The 22,683-nt window shown below is 41.1% G+C and overlaps 1 protein-coding gene across 1 annotated transcript in view; it reads right to left on the reverse strand.

Annotated features, from left to right (window-relative positions):
• Nucleotides 1-22,683, reverse strand: part of LOC120716596 (glutamate receptor 2-like) — a 61,438-nt gene that overhangs the window by 3,810 nt on the left and 34,945 nt on the right. Inside the window, exons 12-15 of the mRNA XM_040004133.1 lie at nucleotides 20,322-20,464; nucleotides 17,118-17,333; nucleotides 16,392-16,546; nucleotides 14,917-15,115 (exon numbers count right to left, since the gene is read on the reverse strand). Coding sequence (XP_039860067.1) covers nucleotides 14,917-15,115; nucleotides 16,392-16,546; nucleotides 17,118-17,333; nucleotides 20,322-20,464 — 713 coding nt within the window. The remainder of the gene's footprint in view (nucleotides 1-14,916; nucleotides 15,116-16,391; nucleotides 16,547-17,117; nucleotides 17,334-20,321; nucleotides 20,465-22,683) is intronic.

The following is a 22,683-nucleotide window of genomic DNA, read 5'->3' on the forward strand; positions in this document are numbered from 1 at the left end:
TTCTCTCCAAGCATTCGTGGAGTCCGGTTGTGAGAAAAATTTAATAGACATGGATCTAGCCCGACAGCAAGGTTTCCCTTGGTGCCTCTCAAGCCTCCCATTCCGGCCTCCACTCAAGGTTTTGCCTATATCACTCACAAAACCAAGCCCATGCAGCTAATCACATCGGCCAACCATTGGGAAACAATAACTCTCTTCATGTTTCCATCCCTTATCCTTGGTTTTCCCTGGTTGAAAAATCAGAACTCCCACCTGGACTGGACTGCTAGCAAATACTTAACTGGATTTTAACGTGTCACTCTCTCTGTTTGCAATCAGCTCTACTCTCAGTTTCCAGCTCCTGGTGCTGTACACAACCATCTTAGATCTATTTCTGGTCCTCGAGGAGTACCATGACCTCAGAATGGTCTTCAGTAAGGAAAAGGCTCTTTCTCTGCCACCACATCATCCCTATGATTGTGCTATTAACCTCCTCTCTGGTGCTGCTCTCCCCTCCAGTCCGCTATACAATCTTCCTAGGCCAGAGAGGGAGGCAATGGAGGAATACATTCAGGAATCACTAGTGGCTGGCATAATCCAACTCTAGCAGGGCAAGCTAGCGAGACAGAAGTTAAGCTCTCCTTGCAACATGGCAAATTGAACCTCCCCCACCCTCATTCAGATCTGGCATTTGGAATTATTTTGGTTTTCATGTGACGTATGACCCTGAAGGTTGGGGCGGCCATCTGCTGCGACCGGTTGGGGTGAGAGACGGAAGACGTTTGTTGTAGGTCTGATTGAAGGACTGATGTGATGCCACCAGGCCCAGGCTCTTCCAGCAGCCACCAGGCCCAGGATCCTCCAGCAGCCACCAGGCCCAGGATCCTCCAGCAGCCACCAGGCCCAGGCTCTTCCAGCAGCCACCAGGCCCAGGCTCTTCCAGCAGCCACCAGGCCCAGGATCCTGCAGCAGCCACCAGGCCCAGGATCCTCCAGCAGCCACCAGGCCCAGGATCCTCCAGCAGCCACCAGGCCCAGGATCCTCCAGCAGCCACCAGGCCCAGGATCTTCCAGCAGCCACCAGGCCCAGGCTCCTCCAGGATCCTCCAGCAGCCACCAGGCCCAGGCTCTTCCAGCAGCCACCAGGCCCAGGCTCTTCCAGCAGCCACCAGGCCCAGGATCCTCCAGCAGCCACCAGGCCCAGGCTCTTCCAGCAGCCACCAGGCCCAGGATCCTCCAGCAGCCACCAGGCCCAGGCTCTTCCAGCAGTCACTAGGCCCAGGATCCTCCAGCAGCCACTGGGCCCAGGCTCCTCTAGCAAGGCACCAACAAGTAAATCAACAGTGACTTCAACGGGCCATCACAAGGAAATACCAATCTCATCATTTTCAAAATGCCACCTAAAAAAGCTAACCCAGGAGTTGAAGAGGAGTTGGAGGAGATTAGGAAATCGCTTAATTTCATGTCTGATGAACTGAGCAAAGTGGCTAAACAACAAGGTATGCTACATGACCTAATGGATGAAATAAAACAACTAAAAAACCCCATAAAGGACAAGGACAAGAAAATAGACGACTTGGAACGGCGAATCGAGGACCTTGAACAATACACAAGAATGGATGATTTAGTCATAAGTGGTCTGGAGACGCAACACCGAACCTACGCCAGAGTAACAGCTGGCGGAGGTAAAGACGGTGAAGATGCCCCGGTAGAGGAGCTGCAAACGCTTGAACAGCAAGTGATAAAATTCCTTCAAACGAAGAATGTAAGTATTCAGAGCCATCATATTGCAGCATGCCACACGCTCCCCAGAAAAGACAGTAAAACAAAGCCAGCAATCATTCTTCGGTTTGTGAGTCGCAAAACAAAGATTGAGTTACTGAAACAGGGTAAGAAGCTAAAAGGGACTGGTGTGTATTTAAATGAACATTTAACGAAAAAGACTGCTGAAATTGCAAGACAGGCACGCAGCCTGAGAAAACAAAATAAGATACAAGCGACATGGACGAGGAACTGCAAAGTAATGATAAGACTAAATGGCAATCCCGAAGAAGCGAAAGTTGTGATGATAAGAGAACTCAAAGACTTAGAGCAATATAAATAATCAGGAATCTGCTATGGAATCTATTGGAAAAGTGACGATTGGATAATGAACAATGGGTATGGAAAGTGTTTCTGGCCTTACGGCTCAAAAACAATGGAAACAACAACAACAAAAACACATAAATAACAAGTTTGGACACAGATTATAGGTTTCCATTCGGAGATATTGAAGAGGAAGACTTTGATTATGAAAAGGACTGTCAAGGTGGTTATTTTGCCACACATACTGAGAAAATGAACTTCAAAACGTTTAACTATGCAGAGCACAACATGCATGACCCTGAAAGTAACATTGACCCAGATACCCACTTCTACAATAACACCAATAATACTTGTGAGTACTATACAGACGACCAATTCAATGTGAATATTAAAATGGCAAATGCATTGTCGGTCATACATTTCAATAGTAGAAGCCTGTATAAAAAATTTTCTAAAATTACAGAATGTTTAAGTAAGTTAAAAAAGTTTAATATAATTGCAATATCAGAAACATGGCTCGATAATGAGAAAGTTAGTGAAATGGGACTGGAAGGATACGAATTATTTACAATGAACAGGGTGAATAAAAAAGGAGGCGGTGTTGCTTTATATGTAGATAAAGTTTTGAAATGTAGTCTGATTGAATGCATGTCAAGCACCATAGATAACATATTGGAATGTGTCACTATTGAAATTCATGTTGAAAAAGCTAACAATATAATTATAAGTTGCATCTATAGGACACCAGGTTCATGCCTTGAGATATTCAATGAAAAACTTGCTGCTATGTTTAGCAACCTAAATGATAAAAAAGTGCAAATAATTTGTGGTGATTTTAATATAGATTTGCTAAACCCAAATGGACATCAGAAAACAACAGATTTCATAAATACAATGTATAGTAACTCCCTTTTCCCTGTAATTATAAAACCAAGTAGAATAACAATTGATACAGCTACATTGATAGATAATATATTCACAAATAAAATTGACCATGAAATAGTAGGTGGACTTCTTATAACTGATATAAGCGATCATCTTCCTGTTTTTGCAATTTTTCAAAATTATTTTGGGATTAAAACTAAACAAAAGAATCAAATATTTGATATGATACGACATAGAACAACAAGAGCCATTGCTGCCCTCCAGGTGGACTTAAAGGAACACAATTGGAATGAGGTTTTTGCAAATGAAGATTCAAATAGTGCGTATGATGCATTCTTATCAACTGTAATTTCACTATATGAAAAACATTGTCCTTTAATGAAAATCACTAGAAAGCATCACAGATCAAATAAGCCATGGATCACAAAGGGGATAGAAGATGCATGTAAAAAGAAAAATAATCTATATAAGAGATTCATAAAACAGAGGACAAAAGATGCTGAAATAAAGTACAAGTTATATAAAAATAAATTAGTAAATATTATAAGAACAAGTAAGAAAGAATATTACCACAAATTATTGGAGCAAAGTAGAAGTAACACACAAGAAACATGGAGGATATTAAACAGTATAATCAAAAAGGGCTCAAAAAATAAGAATTATCCAGATTATTTTAAAAAAGATAAAGATATTGTGCTTGATAAAACTAAAGACATTGCAAATGAATTTAATGATTTCTTTGTAAATGTTGGCTTTAATTTAGCAAAAGAAATTCCAGAGTCAAGAAATAATAACGACCTAAATAAACATATTACTCAGAATGTGTCCTTATTGGTGCTGCAACTCATAGAGAAATAATTAACATTGTGAAGACATTTAAAAATAAAAAGTCCACTGACTGTTTTGGTATTGACATGATATTAGTTAAAAGTATTATAGAATATATAGTGCAACCTTTCGCATACATTTGTAATCTGTCCTTTCAAACTGGTGTGTTTCCCTCACAAATGAAAATAGCAAAAGTTATTCCAATCCATAAAAACGGAGAGAGATGTCAGTTTACCAATTATAGGCCAATATCACTACTCCCACAGTTCTCAAAAATTTTAGAAAAGTTATTTGTTAATAGACTTGATAAATATATTGAGAAGCATAATCTCCTAAGTGATAACCAATATGGCTTTAGAGTGAAAAGGTCCACTTCAATGGCAGTGATGGAACTTGTTGAAGGGATATCTAATGCTATAGATAATAAGGAATATACTGTTGGTGTTTTTATAGACTTAAAAAAGGCGTTTGATACAATTGATCATTCTATATTAATGAATAAACTAGAGAGATATGGCATAAGAGGGATAGCATACAAGTGGATGAAAAGTTACCTGGATGAAAGATATCAATATGTCGAATTCAATAATGTAAAATCTAAGCAGTTGAAGGTAACTTGTGGTGTTCCTCAGGGCTCTGTGCTGGGCCCTAAATTATTTATATTATATATAAATGACATATGTAATGTTTCCAAACTGTTAAAATGTGTATTGTTTGCTGATGATACCACTCTGTACTGCTCAGGTAAAAACTTAGAACAGCTTCTGACTACAGCGGAAAAGGAGTTAAATATATTAAAAAACTGGTTTGATGTAAATAAGTTATCATTAAATATAAAGAAAACAAAATTGATTATTTTTGGCACTAGACAAATGAAAAATGTATCTAAAATCAGGGTTAATGGAATTGAAATTGAAAGAGTGTACGAAAATAAATTTCTTGGAGTGATAATTGATGATAAGCTGAGTTGGAAGTCTCATATAAACCACGTGAAAACAAAAATGTCAAAAACCATTGCTATTCTCTATAAAACAAAGCATGTCCTGAACAAAAAATCATTATACACACTTTATTGTCCTCTGTTGCTTCCATATATGACTTACTGTCTGGAGATATGGGGTAATGCATATAAAACGAACACTCTTCATATTTTCAAGTTACAAAAAAAAGCTATAAGAATTATAAACCAATCAAACTATATAGAACCAACTAACATTTTGATTATTAATCTGAATACCCTGAAATTTTATGATTTAGTTGAATATAAAATGGCACAGATAATGTATAAAGCACAAAATAACTTGCTTTGCTTTGGAACAGATTTCTTTAAAAAAAAACAAGATAAGGACAAATATAAAGCAGAGATGTGTTTCTGTTAGAGGAGTTAACCTGTGGAATAGTTATGACAGTGATTTAAAAAGGTGTAGTTCATTTTCCTTGTTTAAAAACATGTTTAAAAATAGAGTAATAGAAAAATATATAAATCAAGAATGAAAAGAGCAAAAAGGAGAAAAAAAAAACAACCTCTTGATTCTTTTGCTTTGATGTAGTTACTTATCTAAGGTGGAAAGTTTTTTTTTTCTTTGTTTTTTTTTTTGTTTGTTTGTTTGTTTGGTTTTTGCTTTGTTTTATTATTTTCTTCAAGCCCTGTGTACAGGAGCTGCATACAAAAAGATATTTTGTGAAAAGGGTTGGCGTAATAAGCAAATGCTTCAGCCAATACCTTTTGATTAGCCTTGTCTCATGCTTTCTTTCTTTATGGTAGATTTTTGTTCTGTTTTCACTGTTTTTGTTTTTTTGTTTTTTTGTTTTTTCACTGTTTTCACTGAGATTTGAATTTGAATGCTAATCAATAAAATCAAAATCAAATCAAACTCTCGACTTCCCTGGTAGTATTCCAAGCCCTCGTCCATGATGTACTAAATACAATTTTTACTCACCCCCTGGTTGCAGAGACATAATCCTCACATTAACTCATTCACTGCCAGCCATTGGCAGTGAATGAGTTAAACCCATTGACTCATTCACTGCAATTGACGGCTATAGACGTCAATGGCAGTGAATGAGTTAATTGGACCGGGGAAAAAAATCACCAGCTGGAGCCTGTTTTGCTTGGCGAACTGTTTGAGGTCAGCCATTCCCACTGCAACAGCAGATCGAGCTCCACCCCTGTCACAAGCACCAGACCTTCCCTCCAGAGTATCATGATTTACAGGGAGTGTTCAATAAAGACAAGGCTCGCTCTACCGCCTCACCGACCATACGATTGCACCATTGACTTACTTCCGGAAGCCCCGTTGCCCTCTAGTAGACTGTATAACCTGTCCCGTCCTGAGAGAGAATCTATGGAGAACTACATCCAGAAGTCGCTGGCAGCAGGAATAATTAGACCTTCTTTCTCCCCAGTTGCTGCGGGCTTCTTCTTTGTATGAAAGAAGGATGGGTCGCTGTGGCCATGTATCGATTATCGAGGTTTTAACGATGTTACTGTAAAAAATAAATACCCTCTCCCACTAATCAACTCTGTTTTCGAGTCTCTCCAGGAAGCCACAGTTTTTACGAAGTTGGACCTACGGATTGCTTATCACCTAGTTCGAATACGAAAAGGTGATGAGTGGAAGACTGCTTTCAACACTCCATTAGGGCACTTTGAATATTTGGTAATGCCATTCGCCTTAACTAATGCCCCAGCGGTTTTTCCGGCCCTAGTAAATGATGTGTTACAAGACTTTTTGAACTTGTTTGTTTTTGTGTATCTGGACGACATTCTGATTTTCTCCAGGACCCTTGAAGAGAATCACGTCCACGTAAGGAGTGTGCTACAGCGGCTGCTCGAGAACAGATTATACGTCAAGGCAGAAAAGTGTGAGTTCCACGCCTCATCTATTTCCTTTTTGGGCTACATTTTGGCAGGAGGACAGGTGAAGACCGACCTAGTAAAGGTCAAGGCGGTGCTGGAATGGCCGGTCCCAGAGTCACGGAAAAAGCTTCAAAGCTTCCTTGGGGACGCGGACTTTTTACCGCCACTTCATTCGGAACTACAGCCAAGTGGCTGCGCCTCTCACCTGTTTCACCTCATCTACGGTACCTTTCACCTGGCCCCCAGAAGCCCACTCAGCTTTCGCTAAGTTGAAGCACATTTTTACATCCGCACCCATTCTAATCCATCCTGATACTTCTAAGCAGTTTATCGTGGGGAGTGACGGACTGAGGAGGTAAGTGACGGAAGTGACGTACAAGGTAAGCGACTCATGCTGTAACTGACGTCAGACCCAGAAGATTTTGGCGGAAAATTAAAGCGAATGGTAGTTTAGAATTGAACAAAGTTTCTTTAAGCTTCAGTATTACCAAATATACTAATAAATTGTCATATAACTAACAACATCTGTCCTAACCCTAACACCCTGGAGGACAACGGGGAGAATTTAGACGCTCTCCAAGATTACATTGACCGCTGTTTCCAAGATTTAGTCATGAAGAAGGCTCAGAGTGCATCTTCCCCGGCCAAAATTGAGACACGTCCTATTGTGGCCAAATTCGGCCACTTCAAACAAAAGGAACAGGTGAAAAGCCGTGGCAGGGAATTAAAGGGAACGGACTTCAGCGTGAACGACCAAAGAGATCCTGGAACGACGCAGGGTCCTCTTCCCAATCCGACGCGGCTTCATCCAGAAGGGCTCCCGCGCTGTCATCGCTGTGGATGGACAGCTTCACCGCGACCCCAACATCACTCCGTGGCTGTATTAACTTCACACCAGATAAGAATCCGCTACACCCTTTCCCTATCCACTCACACTAACTTGCATTAACTTAACATTAACATCTGTTTAACTTACCAGTATCAAATCGCATCTTAAGTGTGATATGATAGCAGAATTAACACCGTCACTCTCCGTCAACGGTTTGATTGGAATGTTTCCGGGTTTGTTTGTTTTTTTTCCCTTCTCGTTTTTTTCCTCTCTTTTTCCCCTCTTGTTTTTATGCCGCTCACCAATGTCCTTTGTTTCTTTCTTTATTTCTTTCACTGCTTCAATCACCTGCTTCCACACTTCCACAAACAACATCCTTTATTTCGACACATACGCACAGCACGATCACGCACAATCATGCGCTCAACGGCAGCACACAGACAGCGCACGCAGACCTATGAGATACACGCACTTAAGCCAAGCGTACTCATATTAGTAAATATGCACACACATAGTCAGACTCAGGGAGCATCTCGCCACACATTCTTTCTCTCTCTCCTTCTCTTTATTTACGAACAAGTGATGTATTCTCTCCACCTGTCGAAGTGACACACACAGCGTACACCCCTAGTTATACACAGACATCTATGGGGGCACTGAGGTTTTGGTACATGGAATATAAATGGAGCTGGCTCCAGAGAAAAGAGGTTAAAAATATTTAACCAACTCAAAAAACTACAGGCAGATGTTGTCCTTTTACAAGAGACCCACAGACCTCTTAGAGGTTCGAATGAACTTAAAACACCTGAGTTTCCCAATGTGTTCTCAGCTTGTTATAATTCTAGACAAAGGGGAGTAGCAATTTTAATACATAAAAATATTAATTTCACAGTACTCGATACAGTTATAGATCCAGAGGGCAGATTCTTAATCATTAAACTATCTATACTTGATAAAAAGCTATGTATTGTAAGTGTATATGGTCCAAATGTTGATGATCCCTCATTCTTTCACGGTTTTTTCAGCGCACTCTCTGAACACTTAGATGGCACACTTGTTCTTGGAGGCGACCTCAACCTTGGACTAAATGAAGACATGGATAGGCTCAATACAGCAGGAACCCACAAATATAATCAAACAGTATATGAGCGACTTTGGTCTTTGCGATGCATGGCGCTCCCTTCACCCCACTAGTAAGGAATATACTTGTTCATCACTCCTACTCTCATCTGGATTATTTTTTGGTCAGCAGCTCACTGCTGAGTGACATTTCAGACACTGAGATTCACCCTATAGCTGTCAGCGATCATGCTCCTGTATCTTTAACACTAATGAACAAGAATAATACTACGCCAAGTAAAAACTGGAGATTTAATACATCGCTGCTTAAAGATGAAGACTTTATTAAATATTTTAAAAAAGAGTGGACTTCATATTTGGACTATAATGACACTCCCGAAACATCAGCTTCTGTTCTATGGGAAGCAGGGAAAGCTGTGATGAGAGGTAAAATAATTTCTTTCTCATCACATAAAAAGAAAAAAGAAAACAAAAATATTCAGGAATTAGAAAAAAACATCAAATCACTAGAAGAAGCCTACGAGTCCCACCAAGATCAGGAAACATTGAACAAAATACGCAAAACAAAACTAGAATTAAATGAGATAATTGATTAAAAAAAAAACCAAAATTCTTAGTACAAAGACTACGCTTACAAAATTATGAACATGGTAATAAATCCGGTCAAGTTCTAGCAAACCAGCTAAAAATAAAGAAAGAAAAAACAACTATATGTGCTGTTCAAGATTCATCTGGGAACACAATATATGAACCGATACAAATAAACAACATTTTCAGGGATTTCTATAAAACGTTGTATTCACCACAAATAAACCCATCTAAAAAGGAAATTGATCAGTTTTTGGACAACATAACTCTTCCAAAATTATTGGACACTCAAGCAATGGCACTGGATTCACCACTGACCCCAGGTGAACTCCAGGAAGCTCTGATAAGTATGCCCAATAATAAGGCTCCAGGTCCAGACGGTTTTCCTGCAGAATTCTACAAAGAATTCTGGTCGATTCTAGCACCAGTTTTTTACAGAACGTTGTTGGAAATCAAAGAAAAGGGCAGACTTCCATCAAATATGAATTCTGCAAATATTAATCTCCTGCTAAAACCAGGCAAAGACCCTGTATATCCCTCAAGCTATCGTCCAATATCCCTTATAAATGTAGACCTTAAAATAATCTGCAAAGCTCTCTCAAAGAGACTGGAGAAAATAACCCCCTCTTAATTCATCCTGACCAAACTGGTTTCATAAAAGGTAGGCACTCATCAACAAATACACGTAGATTACTTAATTTGATAGACTACTCATACAGTAAAAACCTTGAAACTACAATATTTTCTTTAGATGCAGAAAAAGCATTTGACAGAGTTAACTGGAAATTTCTATTTGCAACTTTACACAAATTTGGTTTTGGATCCTCTTTCATAAACTGGTTAAAAATATTATATAATTCCCCAACAGCTTGTGTCAAAACAAATGACCAAAAATCCTCCAGCTTCTGTCTCCTGAGGGGCACCAGGCAGGGATGCCCACTCTCCCCTTCACTGTTTGCAATTTTTATTGAACCACTAGCAGCAGCAATTAGATAGAATACAGTAATTAAGGGCATAAAATGCAAGAACGTGGAACATAAAATCAGCCTTTATGCGGATGATGTGTTACTTTTTCTCCAAAACTCACAAACCAATATCTCTGAGGGGATTGAATTGATAAACTCTTTTGCAAGAATATCAGATTACTCAATTAACTGGTCAAAATCTACAGTCCTTCTGATTAATTGCTCCTTCCATAACTCCTTTTCTACACCACTGCAATCGGGAAATATAAAATATTTAGGTATTAATGTTTCTCCCAAGCTTGCAAATCTAACTAAATTAAACCATATCCCACTTTTAAAGAAAGTAGAAGGTGATCTGGCTAGGTGGAAATGTTTACCCATATCACTCATGGGAAGGGTTGCCGCTATAAAAATGATGGTCTTACCAAAAATAAATTATTTATTCTCAATGATCCCAACTAAACCACCACAAGATTGGTTCAGATCTCTAGATTCATGTATGTCCAAATTCCTTTGGAAAAATAAACCCCCACGTATAAGCTTAAAAACACTACAAAAGACCAAGGATAAAGGAGGATTAGAAGTACCTAACTTTCAGCACTACTTCTTAGCCAACAGGCTTCAGTTTATCTCAGGATGGCTAAAACATACCCTCTTAGATGAACCTTGGCTAGATGTAGAACAAGCACTTTGCAATAATCTAGAGCTTATCAGCTCAAACATCCAACGACATGAATGCTTCAAAAGCGTCAACATCAGCTCTTCTCTGACAGCATGGTGGGAGTTTCTAAAATTGACGGAGTCTTCATTAATCCCATGCAAACGTACATCTATCTGGAACAATCCTGACATATTATAAAACAATAATATGATAAACCTTTCAGATTGGAGTGGTAAAGGAATCAAATACTTAGAACATATACTAGAAGGAACAGAATTTATTCCATTTGACAGACTAGTTACACAATATGGGATCAACAAGAAAAGATTTTTAGAATATCAACAAATTAAATCCATAGTAAAAAAGAAATTTAAACCGGGTCAAGTTGAACTACAAACACCACCAAGTGTGGTTCAATTTCTTACTCTTAAAACCCCCAAATTACTTTCCAAAATTTACAGAATGCTTTCTAAAACAGATGAATCAATATCACTTCCTATTGCAAAATGGGAAGCGGATTTATCAGTTAACTTAGACCAAAACTTCTGGTCTCAGATTTGCTTAAAAACCTTTCATCTAATTAGAAATCCCAGTCTTCAATTAATTCAATACAAAATACTACATAGAGTGCATTATACAGGTCATCGGATGTTCAAGATGGGTTATACGTCTACCAACAACTGCTCACACTGCCAAACCAATTCACCGGACAATTATATCCACGCTCTTTGGTTCTGTCCACCAGTTCAGAAGTTTTGGCGCGAGATATGTGAGGACTTATCAAAGTGTCTGAAATGTAACATTCCAACTTCCCCCTTAGTGTGTTTGTTGGGCAGCTTAGATAATGTCACTACAGAAAAGAATATCGCCCATATGGTTTTCACTGCCCTATGCATAGCCAAGTCCTCATGAACTGGAAAAATAAAAATAATCTTAATTCTAACCAATATAGAAATTATCTATTAGATTACATTAGTCTTGATGAGCCTCTGCTACCACATCAGATCAATTGCTCTGGGCTCCTTTGATCAGCTCCATCACCTAGCAGGGATGGGGGGTCATAGTTTGGTCCCACCTTTGCTGTTGTGATTGGTGTGGGGGTAGGGACAGGCTTAGGGCGTCGGGGGGTTCCCCAGGAGCATCTACCTTGGAGGGCTCAACCTGGGGTAGCGGTCATGGCCTATTAAGGGCTCTGTTGGCTCTTAGGTGACGGTTTCCTCGTAGCTGCGTGCAGTGGGGCTAGGGGAGGGTCTGTGCTGACGGACGTGGGTTACTGACCTGGTAGCCTGGCTGCCCCGGGGTGGGTCCGGGACGGGCGTGGGGTTGTGGGGGTGCTCCGTCTCCGGGCTGGGGCCCTGGTTGGTGTGTTGCCGGGGTTGTGGGCGGGTGGGTGTATGGGGGCCCAGCCCTGGCGCAGGATGCCGCTCCATGTCCTCCTGGGTTTTAAATGCACCTTAGAACACACATGCATCAACAATACATATGAGCGGGTGGAGGGAGGTTTGGAATCTTCTCACACCCCCGTTCTCTGCGGCCTGATGGAGCAGGGGGGCCAGGAGGAGGAGTTGGCCGTTCGACTGGCGTCTGGAATGTGGGGCCTCCCTGCTGCTGCGGAGTCGGGGCGGTCTGCATCTCCCCACCGCAGGGAAAAGGGTAACACCACCTGGGTCTGGGTGCAGTTTCCCCCTCCAGGGGCAAGGGTACCTAGACCTGGGGCTTAGAGTACGCTTGGGGAGTGTGATCGTGTGTACAGCGTCTCTTTATGTCTGTCTCCACGTTGGGTGAGTGCCTGACATATGTGCCTGTATGTCTGTGTCCATATGTCAGGTCGGGTATCAGACGCCACCTCTCTAGGGACATCTCAGGCCATCCAAGGTATGGAGGCCTATCTCCCCCCACCACTTCCCCTGCCAGTGGCAGACGCCCTCAGACATCGGTGCGTTGGTGGGTCTTTGTGTCCGGGGATGGGCGTCACACCGGCTCACTCCTTGGTGGCTGCTTATCGGGGCCTGGAGCCTGGGGCTCGCTCGGGCCACTTCGGGGGTGGGGTGCCCTCGGCCTTGGTCACTCTGGCGCAGCTGGCTGCAGGCGGCGCTCCCCGGGCACGTCACTGCTTATGCTCCGCGGCTGCTGAGTGACCCCTCATCTGGGACTCTCCTCAGCTCTTTCTGGGATAGTGGCACGGCTGCCCCTCTATTGGTCTTCCTTGGTCTCTTGTGTTCTGAGAGCCTCCGGATGTCTGGAGTTTTGATCTCCTCCATACCTGCTTCATGCCCTGGTGGACGGGGCTGTGGCTCCCCACACCCTCTAGCAGATATGTAGGAACATGTAGGAACCTTTTAAAAACAAGCGCATTCATGCTCACAGGTGTACAGACGGGTGCTCACACACAAAAAACTATACCCTTATTGGCTACGACCTTAAAGCACACTGTGCGCTGTCGATCTTACGTGCTGCACAATAATGTTTAACATTTAGTATTAACTGTTATATTCCCATAGATCATCATGATGTTGTTTATTCTATTGCTCTAGTTTCCTTCTGCTTGTTTTCTTTTTTCTTTCTCAACAGGTGATCCAGGAAAAGAAAAAGAGGGAAAAAAAAGACAAAGGTGATGAAGCAGTCTTTTCTCACTATCTCTTTTCTCCTTTTTCTTTCCCTCTCCTTCTGTTAACTTTCTTCTGAACTGTTCTTCTTGTTTTTCTTTCCCGTCACCGGGTCCAGTCTGGCCTGATTACAATAACTTATAAAAATATAAAAATAACTAATAAAGATCAAATAAACTATGACAATCAAGATGACCAGTATAGCAAAAGGCCCACTTGGGAAAGTAAATCTGTTGGGCATTTTTCTTGGCCTTCAGACAATAATTCTGATTGCTACAGTGCCAGACAGGACACACACACACACAAAAAAAAAGCAGTTTATCGTGGATGTTGATGCGTCCGACACCGAAGTTGGGGCAGTTCTCTCCCAGCGGTCCGGGCCACAAGGTAAGCTCCAGCCATGCGCCTACTTCTCATGCCGACTCACCCCCACGGAGAGAAACTATGACATTGGCGACAGGGAGCTCCTGGCTATAAAACTTGCCTTAGAAGAATGGCGCCACTGGCTGGAGGGGGCGGAACAGCCTTTCCTCATATGGACAGACCATAAAAATTTAACTTACCTCAGAACGGCCAAAAGATTAAACTCATGGCAAGCCCGCTGGTCTCCATTCTTCACTCACTTTGACTTCACTCTCTCCTATCGCCCAGGGTCACGGAATGCAAGCCTGACGCGCTCTTCCGTCAGTGTTCCTTGGACACTGAAGCATCCTCTCCCGCCACTGTCCTGCCCCCTGCCTGCGTTTTAGGCGCTCTCATCTGGGACATTGAGGAGACTATCCGCCAGGCCCTCGCAGGGGACCCCAACCCAGGTACCAAGCCACCTGGGCGGCACTTCGTCCCCGCTACCGCCCATGGGGCGGTCATTCATTGGATTCACACTGCACGATTTTCGTGCCACCCTGGCGTGAGTAGAACAATACAACTCCTTAGACGACATTTCTGATGGAAATTTCTAATAAAGGACGTAAAGGAATATGTGTCAGCCTGTGCCATTTGCGCTCACAACAAGCCATCCACTAAGCACCCCCTAGGTCAGCTCCACTCGCTCACAACACCTCACCGGCCTTGGTCTCACATCTCCCTTGATTTTGTTACTGGTCTCCCCAGCTCCTCTGGAAAGAGCGTCATTCTCACCGTCGTTGATAGATTCTCTAAAGCTGCTCACTTCCTCCCACATCTAGCTCAGTTGTGTGCCGTTGAACCACTATGTGAAACTAAGTTAAATGAATGTGACATACAAAAAATTAACATACAAAGGGCCTGAAACCATGCTGACTTGAATTCAAGTTTTCTTTTGGATGACAAAATTTTGTTTTGGGGACAAATATATCTTTCAGCTTATAAAGAGGACAGGTTTCAGGACATGATTCAGTTGAACTCCAAGGAAAGATCTATCGGAAATTTTGGATTAAGTTGCGAGACTACAATCATCATATTTTGTCATCTAAGGATTCCCATTTGAAACAATAAATTTCATAAACACTCTAGGTGCGTGGAAGTGCTGAAGCAGGCTCTTCCTATTGTCCAGCTGATACTAAAAGTCCTTACCCTGAAAAACTCCTTGGTGGATCCAGAGTCCAGTGTTCCATATGCTATCTCCGTCTGCTTAGCCAAGTCTTCAGCACTCTCAATGGGAGACACCATCCTCTCCACCGTGAGGAAGGCAGCCAGGTTAGCAGTGTATGATGAGATAATGATCAGAGTGAAAAACCACCACACCCCACCAACTATACGTCCTGAAAGAGACCTGCCCACATAAACACATGAATCAAATTAAACTGTTCTAGGACTCATGACAAATTCATTCAATTACATCTTGAGGCACTTGTTGTTATGATTTGACACATTGTAGATTCTTACTGAAGGCATCAAAACTGTAAATGAACACACATGGAATTGTGTAATAAAAAGTGTGAAATAACTCAAACCATGTTTCATATTTAAGATTCTTCGTAACAGCCTTTGCTTTGATTACTGCTTTACACACTGTTGGCATTCTCTTGATGAGTTTCATGAGGTCGTCACTTGAAATGGTTTTCCAAGCATCTTGAAGGAGTTTCCAGAGATGCTGAGCACTTGTTGGCCTGTTTACCTTTACTCTGCGGTCCATTCCATCCGAAACCATCTCCTTTGGGTTTTAGGTCAGGTCTCCTTCTTGGTTCTAAAAGTTCTAAAAGTAATGATAGACTGATAATTCTCTTAGCTGTCATTTCTACTTAGCTGATTGGTTCTTGCCATAATATGAATTTGAATAGCTGTCAAATAGAGCTGTCAGCTGTGTACCAACCTGACATCTGCTCAACACAACTGATGGTCCCAACTCCATTAAGAAGGCAAGGAATTCCACCACTGAACCCTGACAGGCACACCTGTGAGGTGAAACCATTTCAGGTGGCTACATCATGAAGCTCATTGAGAAAAGGCCAAAAGTTTTCAGCACTGTGAACAAAGCAAAGTGTGGCTACTTTCAGGAATCCAAAATACTGCTACATAATTCCATATATTTTGCTCCATCAATATTTGATGGAGCAAAATATATGGAGCAGAGAAACAACATTAAATGAGAAGGTGTGTCCAAACTTTTGACTGGTATATATAAGTCATTGTGGATAAAGAAAATATTTTCAGCTGACAGACTACAGTGACTTGCCCAACACAGCTAGCTACAGCAGCAATGCCATAGTGGCAACAGCCTCACCCAAACTGGACAGTTTAACAATGACCACATACATCTCTTCATGGCCATAGTTAACATTACAAACATGATGCTATACCAAGTCAGTGTAAAAATATTAGGGTTGAAGTAGAACAGAACAATTGTAGCATGAACAGAGTTTCTAATGCACTTTTATCTCACCTCATTCAGTCTATGATAAGAACTGTGCCTGTTTTACAGCCCTTAATTAGTATTAATATTCAGTTCCTGATTAACGAGGCAGTGAATGTATATTAATATAATATACTGATTACAACATCGGGAGCTAATACCGTATATGACTATGAAATGTCAAGGGCATACCAACCTTGGTGAGATGTCACAACCCTGTCGCATGAAAGCACCCAAAGAAAACCAAAGAGAATTAAAGATCCCAAACTCATTGGTGGATTCAGTGGTTAATGGCAAGGCTCCATCTTCTGGCTCCTCAAGCGTCCATTCATAAGGGCTGAACCTGGATACCTACAGCAGCAAAGCATTAGAATGTCAACAGAAATACACAAATTACATAGATTGTTATAACAGGGTTTTCTAAAAGTTTGCAAAAAACAAGGCATTTCATTTTTTCCACTGTTTCAAAGAGCCCAGCCAGAAAGTAGGCCTAGGCTGTGAAGAGGAGCTTCTGTCTAACTATACAGCCATAAAAAGACACAATTGCTCTTTAAGAAATGACACATTTTTAACTAAACTGCTCCTCTGTAGTGTACCTCCTCGTTGTTAAATCAGATTACATGTAATCAATTGATCATAAATATAAAATCTTTCTGAATCGAAGCAAGTTTCTAGTTTTCTATTAAATTAACCCTAAAGTTGAGGCAAGGAAGGTTGGGCTTCAAACTTGAACTACACTTTTTGAGACATAATACATTAGTCTCAATAAGTGTCAGTAGGTATTATGTCACTTATTTCAAACATAGTATTTATGCCTTCTTTTAACATAACCATATTAGGCACTGATACTTATGAAAACAGGATAGCACCTAAAAGAGGATTTCAACAAAGCATGCAAATTCATAATAGCAGGCTTACTTACCAGAAAGAGAACAACACTAACTCCTATGTAGGCAAAGACAATGCACATCCAGATTTCATAGGCCAGTGGGTCCAGAAAGGAGAAAACACCTGGTTTGGATTTTTGTGGCTTTTTAATCATGATGGAGATTCCCAAAGACATGAAGGGTTTGGAGAAATCTATCACCTCTTCACGGACAAGAGTGATTGTCAGGGGAGCAATAGCTATATCTGCTTTCTGTTGGAAAGTAGAGACACAGTGACAGGGACAATGTGATTGCTTCATGGACTTGGAAGAGCTGCTGCTACTACAGCGCTTTGGCAGTCGTTGTGATCACATAAGTGATTCTAGCCTACAAGCCACATTTAACTATACAATCATATAGTGTTTAATTCTACACACTGTAAGGATGTTCACCTAACTTTACATCCATATCTCTGGACTGCAGGAGGAAGTACCTGTAGAATACTGGAACATGCACAAAGAAGACTTTAGAGGCATGCACCAGGGGCCACATGCCTGAAACAATAGTTTCTATGATTTTTTTTTTCCTATGACTTTATGGTGATTTGTGTGATTAACAATTCAAGTACAGGTAAAATTTAAGATTATAATGGACCATAAGTTCCTAGAGCTCCAGATTTTTTCCTAGAGAACCAGCGAGAAGCACACATCATTCCAGGCATAGCAGATGGCCCAGTCAGTGATTGAGGTCAAGGGTCATGCCGTTTGGGCTCCTACTGGTCACCTCGAGAGGATTCCAGAACCACAGCAATAACCACAAAGGGGTTGGCGGAAATCCAGAAGGACCAGACTAAGAAGGCCAGAAGTCCTGACTTGGCTGAGTCAGAGAAACACCCAGACCTCAAAAAGGGGGCAGAATAATCCCCCGGTCTGTGGAAAAAGACCTCATGGTGGTCCACCCATGAGGTTAAAGTAAGAAGAGGAGAAGAGCACAGAGAATTGCCCGTCCCAGAAGATTAGCTGTTTAAATGTAAAGAAGGTCAAAAGCCCTTTAGACAGAGTTTCTAGTTTGAGCACAAAGGTGGAAGCTGAAAAGTAATGGGAGGTCTGAGAGTATTAGCTTTACTAATAGTTTGTGTGATTTTTATGTTATGTTAATTGCCCGAACACAGTGGTCATCCCACATTTGGTCCAGCCGTTAAAGGGGGACAGACTGTCCAGAGAGGGAAAGCGCGACAACTAAGAGAACTGACAGATACTGGGTATAGAAATATCAACCTGGGGTTAGATTGGCTATTTCAAAATATAAAGGAACAAAAGGTGTCAGACTGTGTGGCGTGCGTAGCCACCCGCCCACACCTGTTCACCGAACCTGGCCCTGTCTATTCAAATGACACGCGGGGATTTGGTTGTGTGCTTATAATAACCAGAAGTGCAATTCCACCAACTGATAATAAAACTACTCCGGGACCTTTTACCCGAAGAAACGCTAACTATACCTGTTTTGATTTTACAGTGAGCAGCAAGGGAAGTCAGAAGTATGACGTAGGAGAGATCCCAGCGGACTGGTGTACGGTGGTGTATCCAGCCCAAGGGAATGCCTCCAGGGGATAAACATGACATAAATTGGCCCGTGGGCAAGAGCGGGTTTGTACTATTATGCTGGGTGAAAAGGGGGTAAGGTTCTCAGGAAACAGGGCAAGGCAGCTCACAGCCCAGTGTAGATGCAAGGTGCTGTTCTGGACGTACACTTACTTGTTTGACTTATTTGTGGGGTTTTTAACATATATGGATGCAATAGGGGTGCCTAGGGGAGTAGCAGCATCAGAAGTATGGTGACCTTCTTTCGAAGGTCAAAAGGGGGAATTGTTGAAAATATATCATGAAGCAGTATTTCAGCAAAGGCCATATTAACCCAGCCGCTAATAAAATGTGCTAGATCATAGGGTATTACCAGAAGTGCTTTGATTGTAATTGCATACATGCTTGCACAGCGACAGTCAGAACAGGATGGACTCAGGATGTGTCATTTACTATTATAAGACTCATAACGAGAACAACAGGAAACAGGTGGGGGTGAAAGGCAGTTAAGATAGATTTCTGAGTAATTGTAGAAGATCACCAAAAAAGGAATCGTGTCTAGCTGTCACTAACTGTAACTGATGCATGTTATGTTATCTGCTTACGCACGAAGGGGCGTGAACCCTGACATATAAAACTGTGTATCAAAGTGCTTCCTCTTTGAGAACTACACGGAAGGTGGTATTGTGTACATCTCCCTTGCATGCAAGCTAAATAAATAATTGTGGATTGACTAGACCTGCTCTGAGTATTGGTTGTTTGTTCTCAGCCCAACATCAAAGAATTCGGGACACCTTCATGACCCAATAGCCTACTTTGAATGGAGGGGAGAGTAGGGAATTACTAAGCTGGAGAGAGTGGGGTTGAAAAGCCTCCCTCCACTGTTTTCACAAATAAGAAGTGTCATGTGCTGGCAAAACTGTCTGTTGTTCTGGGTTCTTGTTACAAAAGATAAGAATATAGTGTGAACAGGAACAAAACAATAAATCTGGGCGATGAAGCTGGAATCCACCCCATCCTCTCCATTTTATCTATAAAATGGGGGATTGGATGGTATTAAATGGTTATTTGAGTCTCATCCAAGAATCTCATGTAATGGATTTGTCGAAAAATACGTTGTAACTCACTAAATTACTAAAGTTATTACACAGTGTTAGAGATGAAACCCCAACAATCAGCTAATCTTACATGAGGAAATTTTCTGAACTGGTGCTACATAAAGCTTAATTTTCCAGATTTTTCAGACTGCCTCCTCTAACTTAAATGATCGGAGTGTTTGGTCAGTTACTCAGATCTTTAATGAATGTTATTAATCACTATTAATACCAATTTAATCTAATTAAAAGTAAAGAAAATTTCAAGTTTAAAGTGTCATTCACACTGCAGGACGTGCAGGTAAAACCACCATAAAGAAAAATGCAGCTGCAGTTGGTTGATGTCCACAAATTTCCAGGCATTTGGTTAAATGTGCTCATGCAATTCTAAGAGAGAGGTTCAGCAGAGATAAAATCTAGTACTTAACAATTTCTATTCCATGTCTTAAGTAATATTTATAAACTTTGCTTTTAACATGGTTTTCACACACCATTTTTGTTTTGCACTACCACCAATATTTAATTTGTCTCATGCTCAAGTTAAATAAAACATTCTGCTGTTTATTGTGCCTGTGTAAAGTCTTACCCCATATACCAGCTCTCCAACCATACCATTCCAGATTTTGGTTTCAGCATCTCTTGCTCCATATTTGCCATCTCCCACAATCCTCAGCTGGTAGCGTATCCCACAGTGCTTTGCAATCTCCGCAGCCAGGTCGACACAGTAACCTTGCATCAGTACAAACAGCCAAACAACAAAGTCGCTTATATGAGATACAAGAGTAGTGTGTAATTGAATATCACATATCTTAATATCAAATTTACTCTAAATTAACGGCACCTTATGTGTCTTGAAAAAGTTTTAAAAGTAAGGAAAAACATATGCTATTGTGGTATCATAGAGCTATCTTCATGGCACATACTTCAAACAACAAATTATTTTCATTAATACTTCAAGTAGAGGAATGAATAATGAAAGGTTTTATATGCAGAATGTTATACACACTGGTTGCCACTCACATGGTGCTACTTTAAATGGTGGCAGTAGCATGTAATCTATAAATGCAATCCAACTTTATTTATATAGCATTTTAAAACAACAAAGTTGACCAGAGTGCTTTCCAAAAATAAAACAGATAAACGTTAAAAACCATACACTAAGCAGACAAAGAAATAAATATAAATAACAGTAAAATAAATACATAAATGAAAATGATAAAATAAATCAGTATATATATTAAATATTAAAACATGAGTAAAATAGACAATAAAATATACAATGAATAAAACTAACAAAATAAAAAAGATTAAGAGCAACAGCTGACTACAAACTGACTCTGTTACTACTCCTAAAAAGCCTTTGAAAAAAAGTGAGTTTTTAAAAGTGATTCAAACATTTCAAGTGTTGGGGCCAACCTAATATGGAAGGGCAGTTTATTCCATATTTTGGGGGCCACAACAGCAAAAGCAGTCTCGACATGGGGACAGCAAGGAGTGACTGGTCAGTTGACCTGAAAGACATTCGTGGAGTGTATCGATGTAGAAGGTCTGACAGGTAAGAAGGAGCCAGGCCATTTAAAACTTTAAAAGCAAACAAAATTTTGAAATGAATTCTAAAATGGACAGGCAACCAGTGTAAGGAGGCAAAAACAGGGGTAATGTGCTCACGTTTGCGTGTCCTTGTCAGCAGGTGAGCAGCAGCATTCTGGACCATTTGCAAGCGTGATTGTGAAGCCTGATCAATACCAATATAAAGCGCATTGCAATAATCAAGGCGAGTGGTCACAAATGCGTGTAAAACTCTCTCGAAGTCATAAAAAGAAATAAAAGGTTTGACTTTAGAAAGCTGCCTCAACTGAAAAAAGCTATTTCTCACCACTGTATTTATTTGTTTGTCCATTTTAAGAGCTGTGTCAATTTTTACTCCAAGGTTGGAAACAATTGGTTTCACACAGGAAGTGAGAGGGCCCAAGATGGAGGCACACCAGGGCCACTCGGCCCAAATATAATGACCTCTGTCTTCTTTTCATTAAAATTAAAAAAATTCAGAGCCAGCCATGCTCTGATATCTTTAAGACATTCTAAAATAGGCCTGAGGGGGTTAGGGTCATTGTGTTTCAGGGGTAAATAAATTTGACAGTCGTCTGCATAAAAATGAAACGGAATTTTATGTTTTTTAATAATATGGCCAAGGGGAAGTAAATACATGCTAAAAAGAAGGGGCCCAAGGATGGATCCTTGGGGTACACCACATGGGAGGGGGGCGGAAGATGAATAAAATTTACCAAGTGAGACAGAGAAACTTCTGTCAGACAGGTATGACTTGAACCACTCCAAGGCAGTGCCTCTAATTGCAACATGATGTTCTAGGCGAGAAATCAAAATGTTTTTGTAAACTGTTGCCACTCCTCAACCTCGGCCGTAGTCCTCGGTGAGTTAAAATAGGAACAGTCTGGCGGTAATAGTTCCGAGAAAGCGCTTAACTCACCGTCACTTAGCCAGGTTTCTGTCACACAGAGGAAATCCAGATTATGAGAAGTGAAGAAATCCTTCAATATGAACGTTTTATTTGCTAACAACCTAGCGTTACCCAGAGCAATCCGGGTAGGGTCCATCATTGCGGTGACAGCCATCCAAGAAACCTGTTTCACTGGATTCTGCGGATTTACTCCACCGCAGCGAAGACCAGGTAAGAGAAGGCGGGGACGCAGGATCTCCTCAGCCGAGCCGACAACAGGTACCAGCCAGGTGGCAATAGGTTCCAGGAAGCAACGGGGGACGAAACGCCAGTGCAAAGGTCGGATTTCCGCCAGAGTGCATTGGGAAACTGTTCTGTCTCTGCCAGATGAAAAACCTAAATATGATTTCAATTTCACTAACAGCCCGCTGCGTTTTCTCCGACGTTTAAAGCGCTTCTTATGAGATGGGGTAGGGGTGTAGCCTAGGTG

This window comes from Simochromis diagramma, unplaced genomic scaffold (genome assembly GCF_900408965.1).
Source record: "Simochromis diagramma unplaced genomic scaffold, fSimDia1.1 OVJJ01000565.1, whole genome shotgun sequence".
NCBI classification, from domain to species: domain Eukaryota; kingdom Metazoa; phylum Chordata; class Actinopteri; order Cichliformes; family Cichlidae; genus Simochromis; species Simochromis diagramma.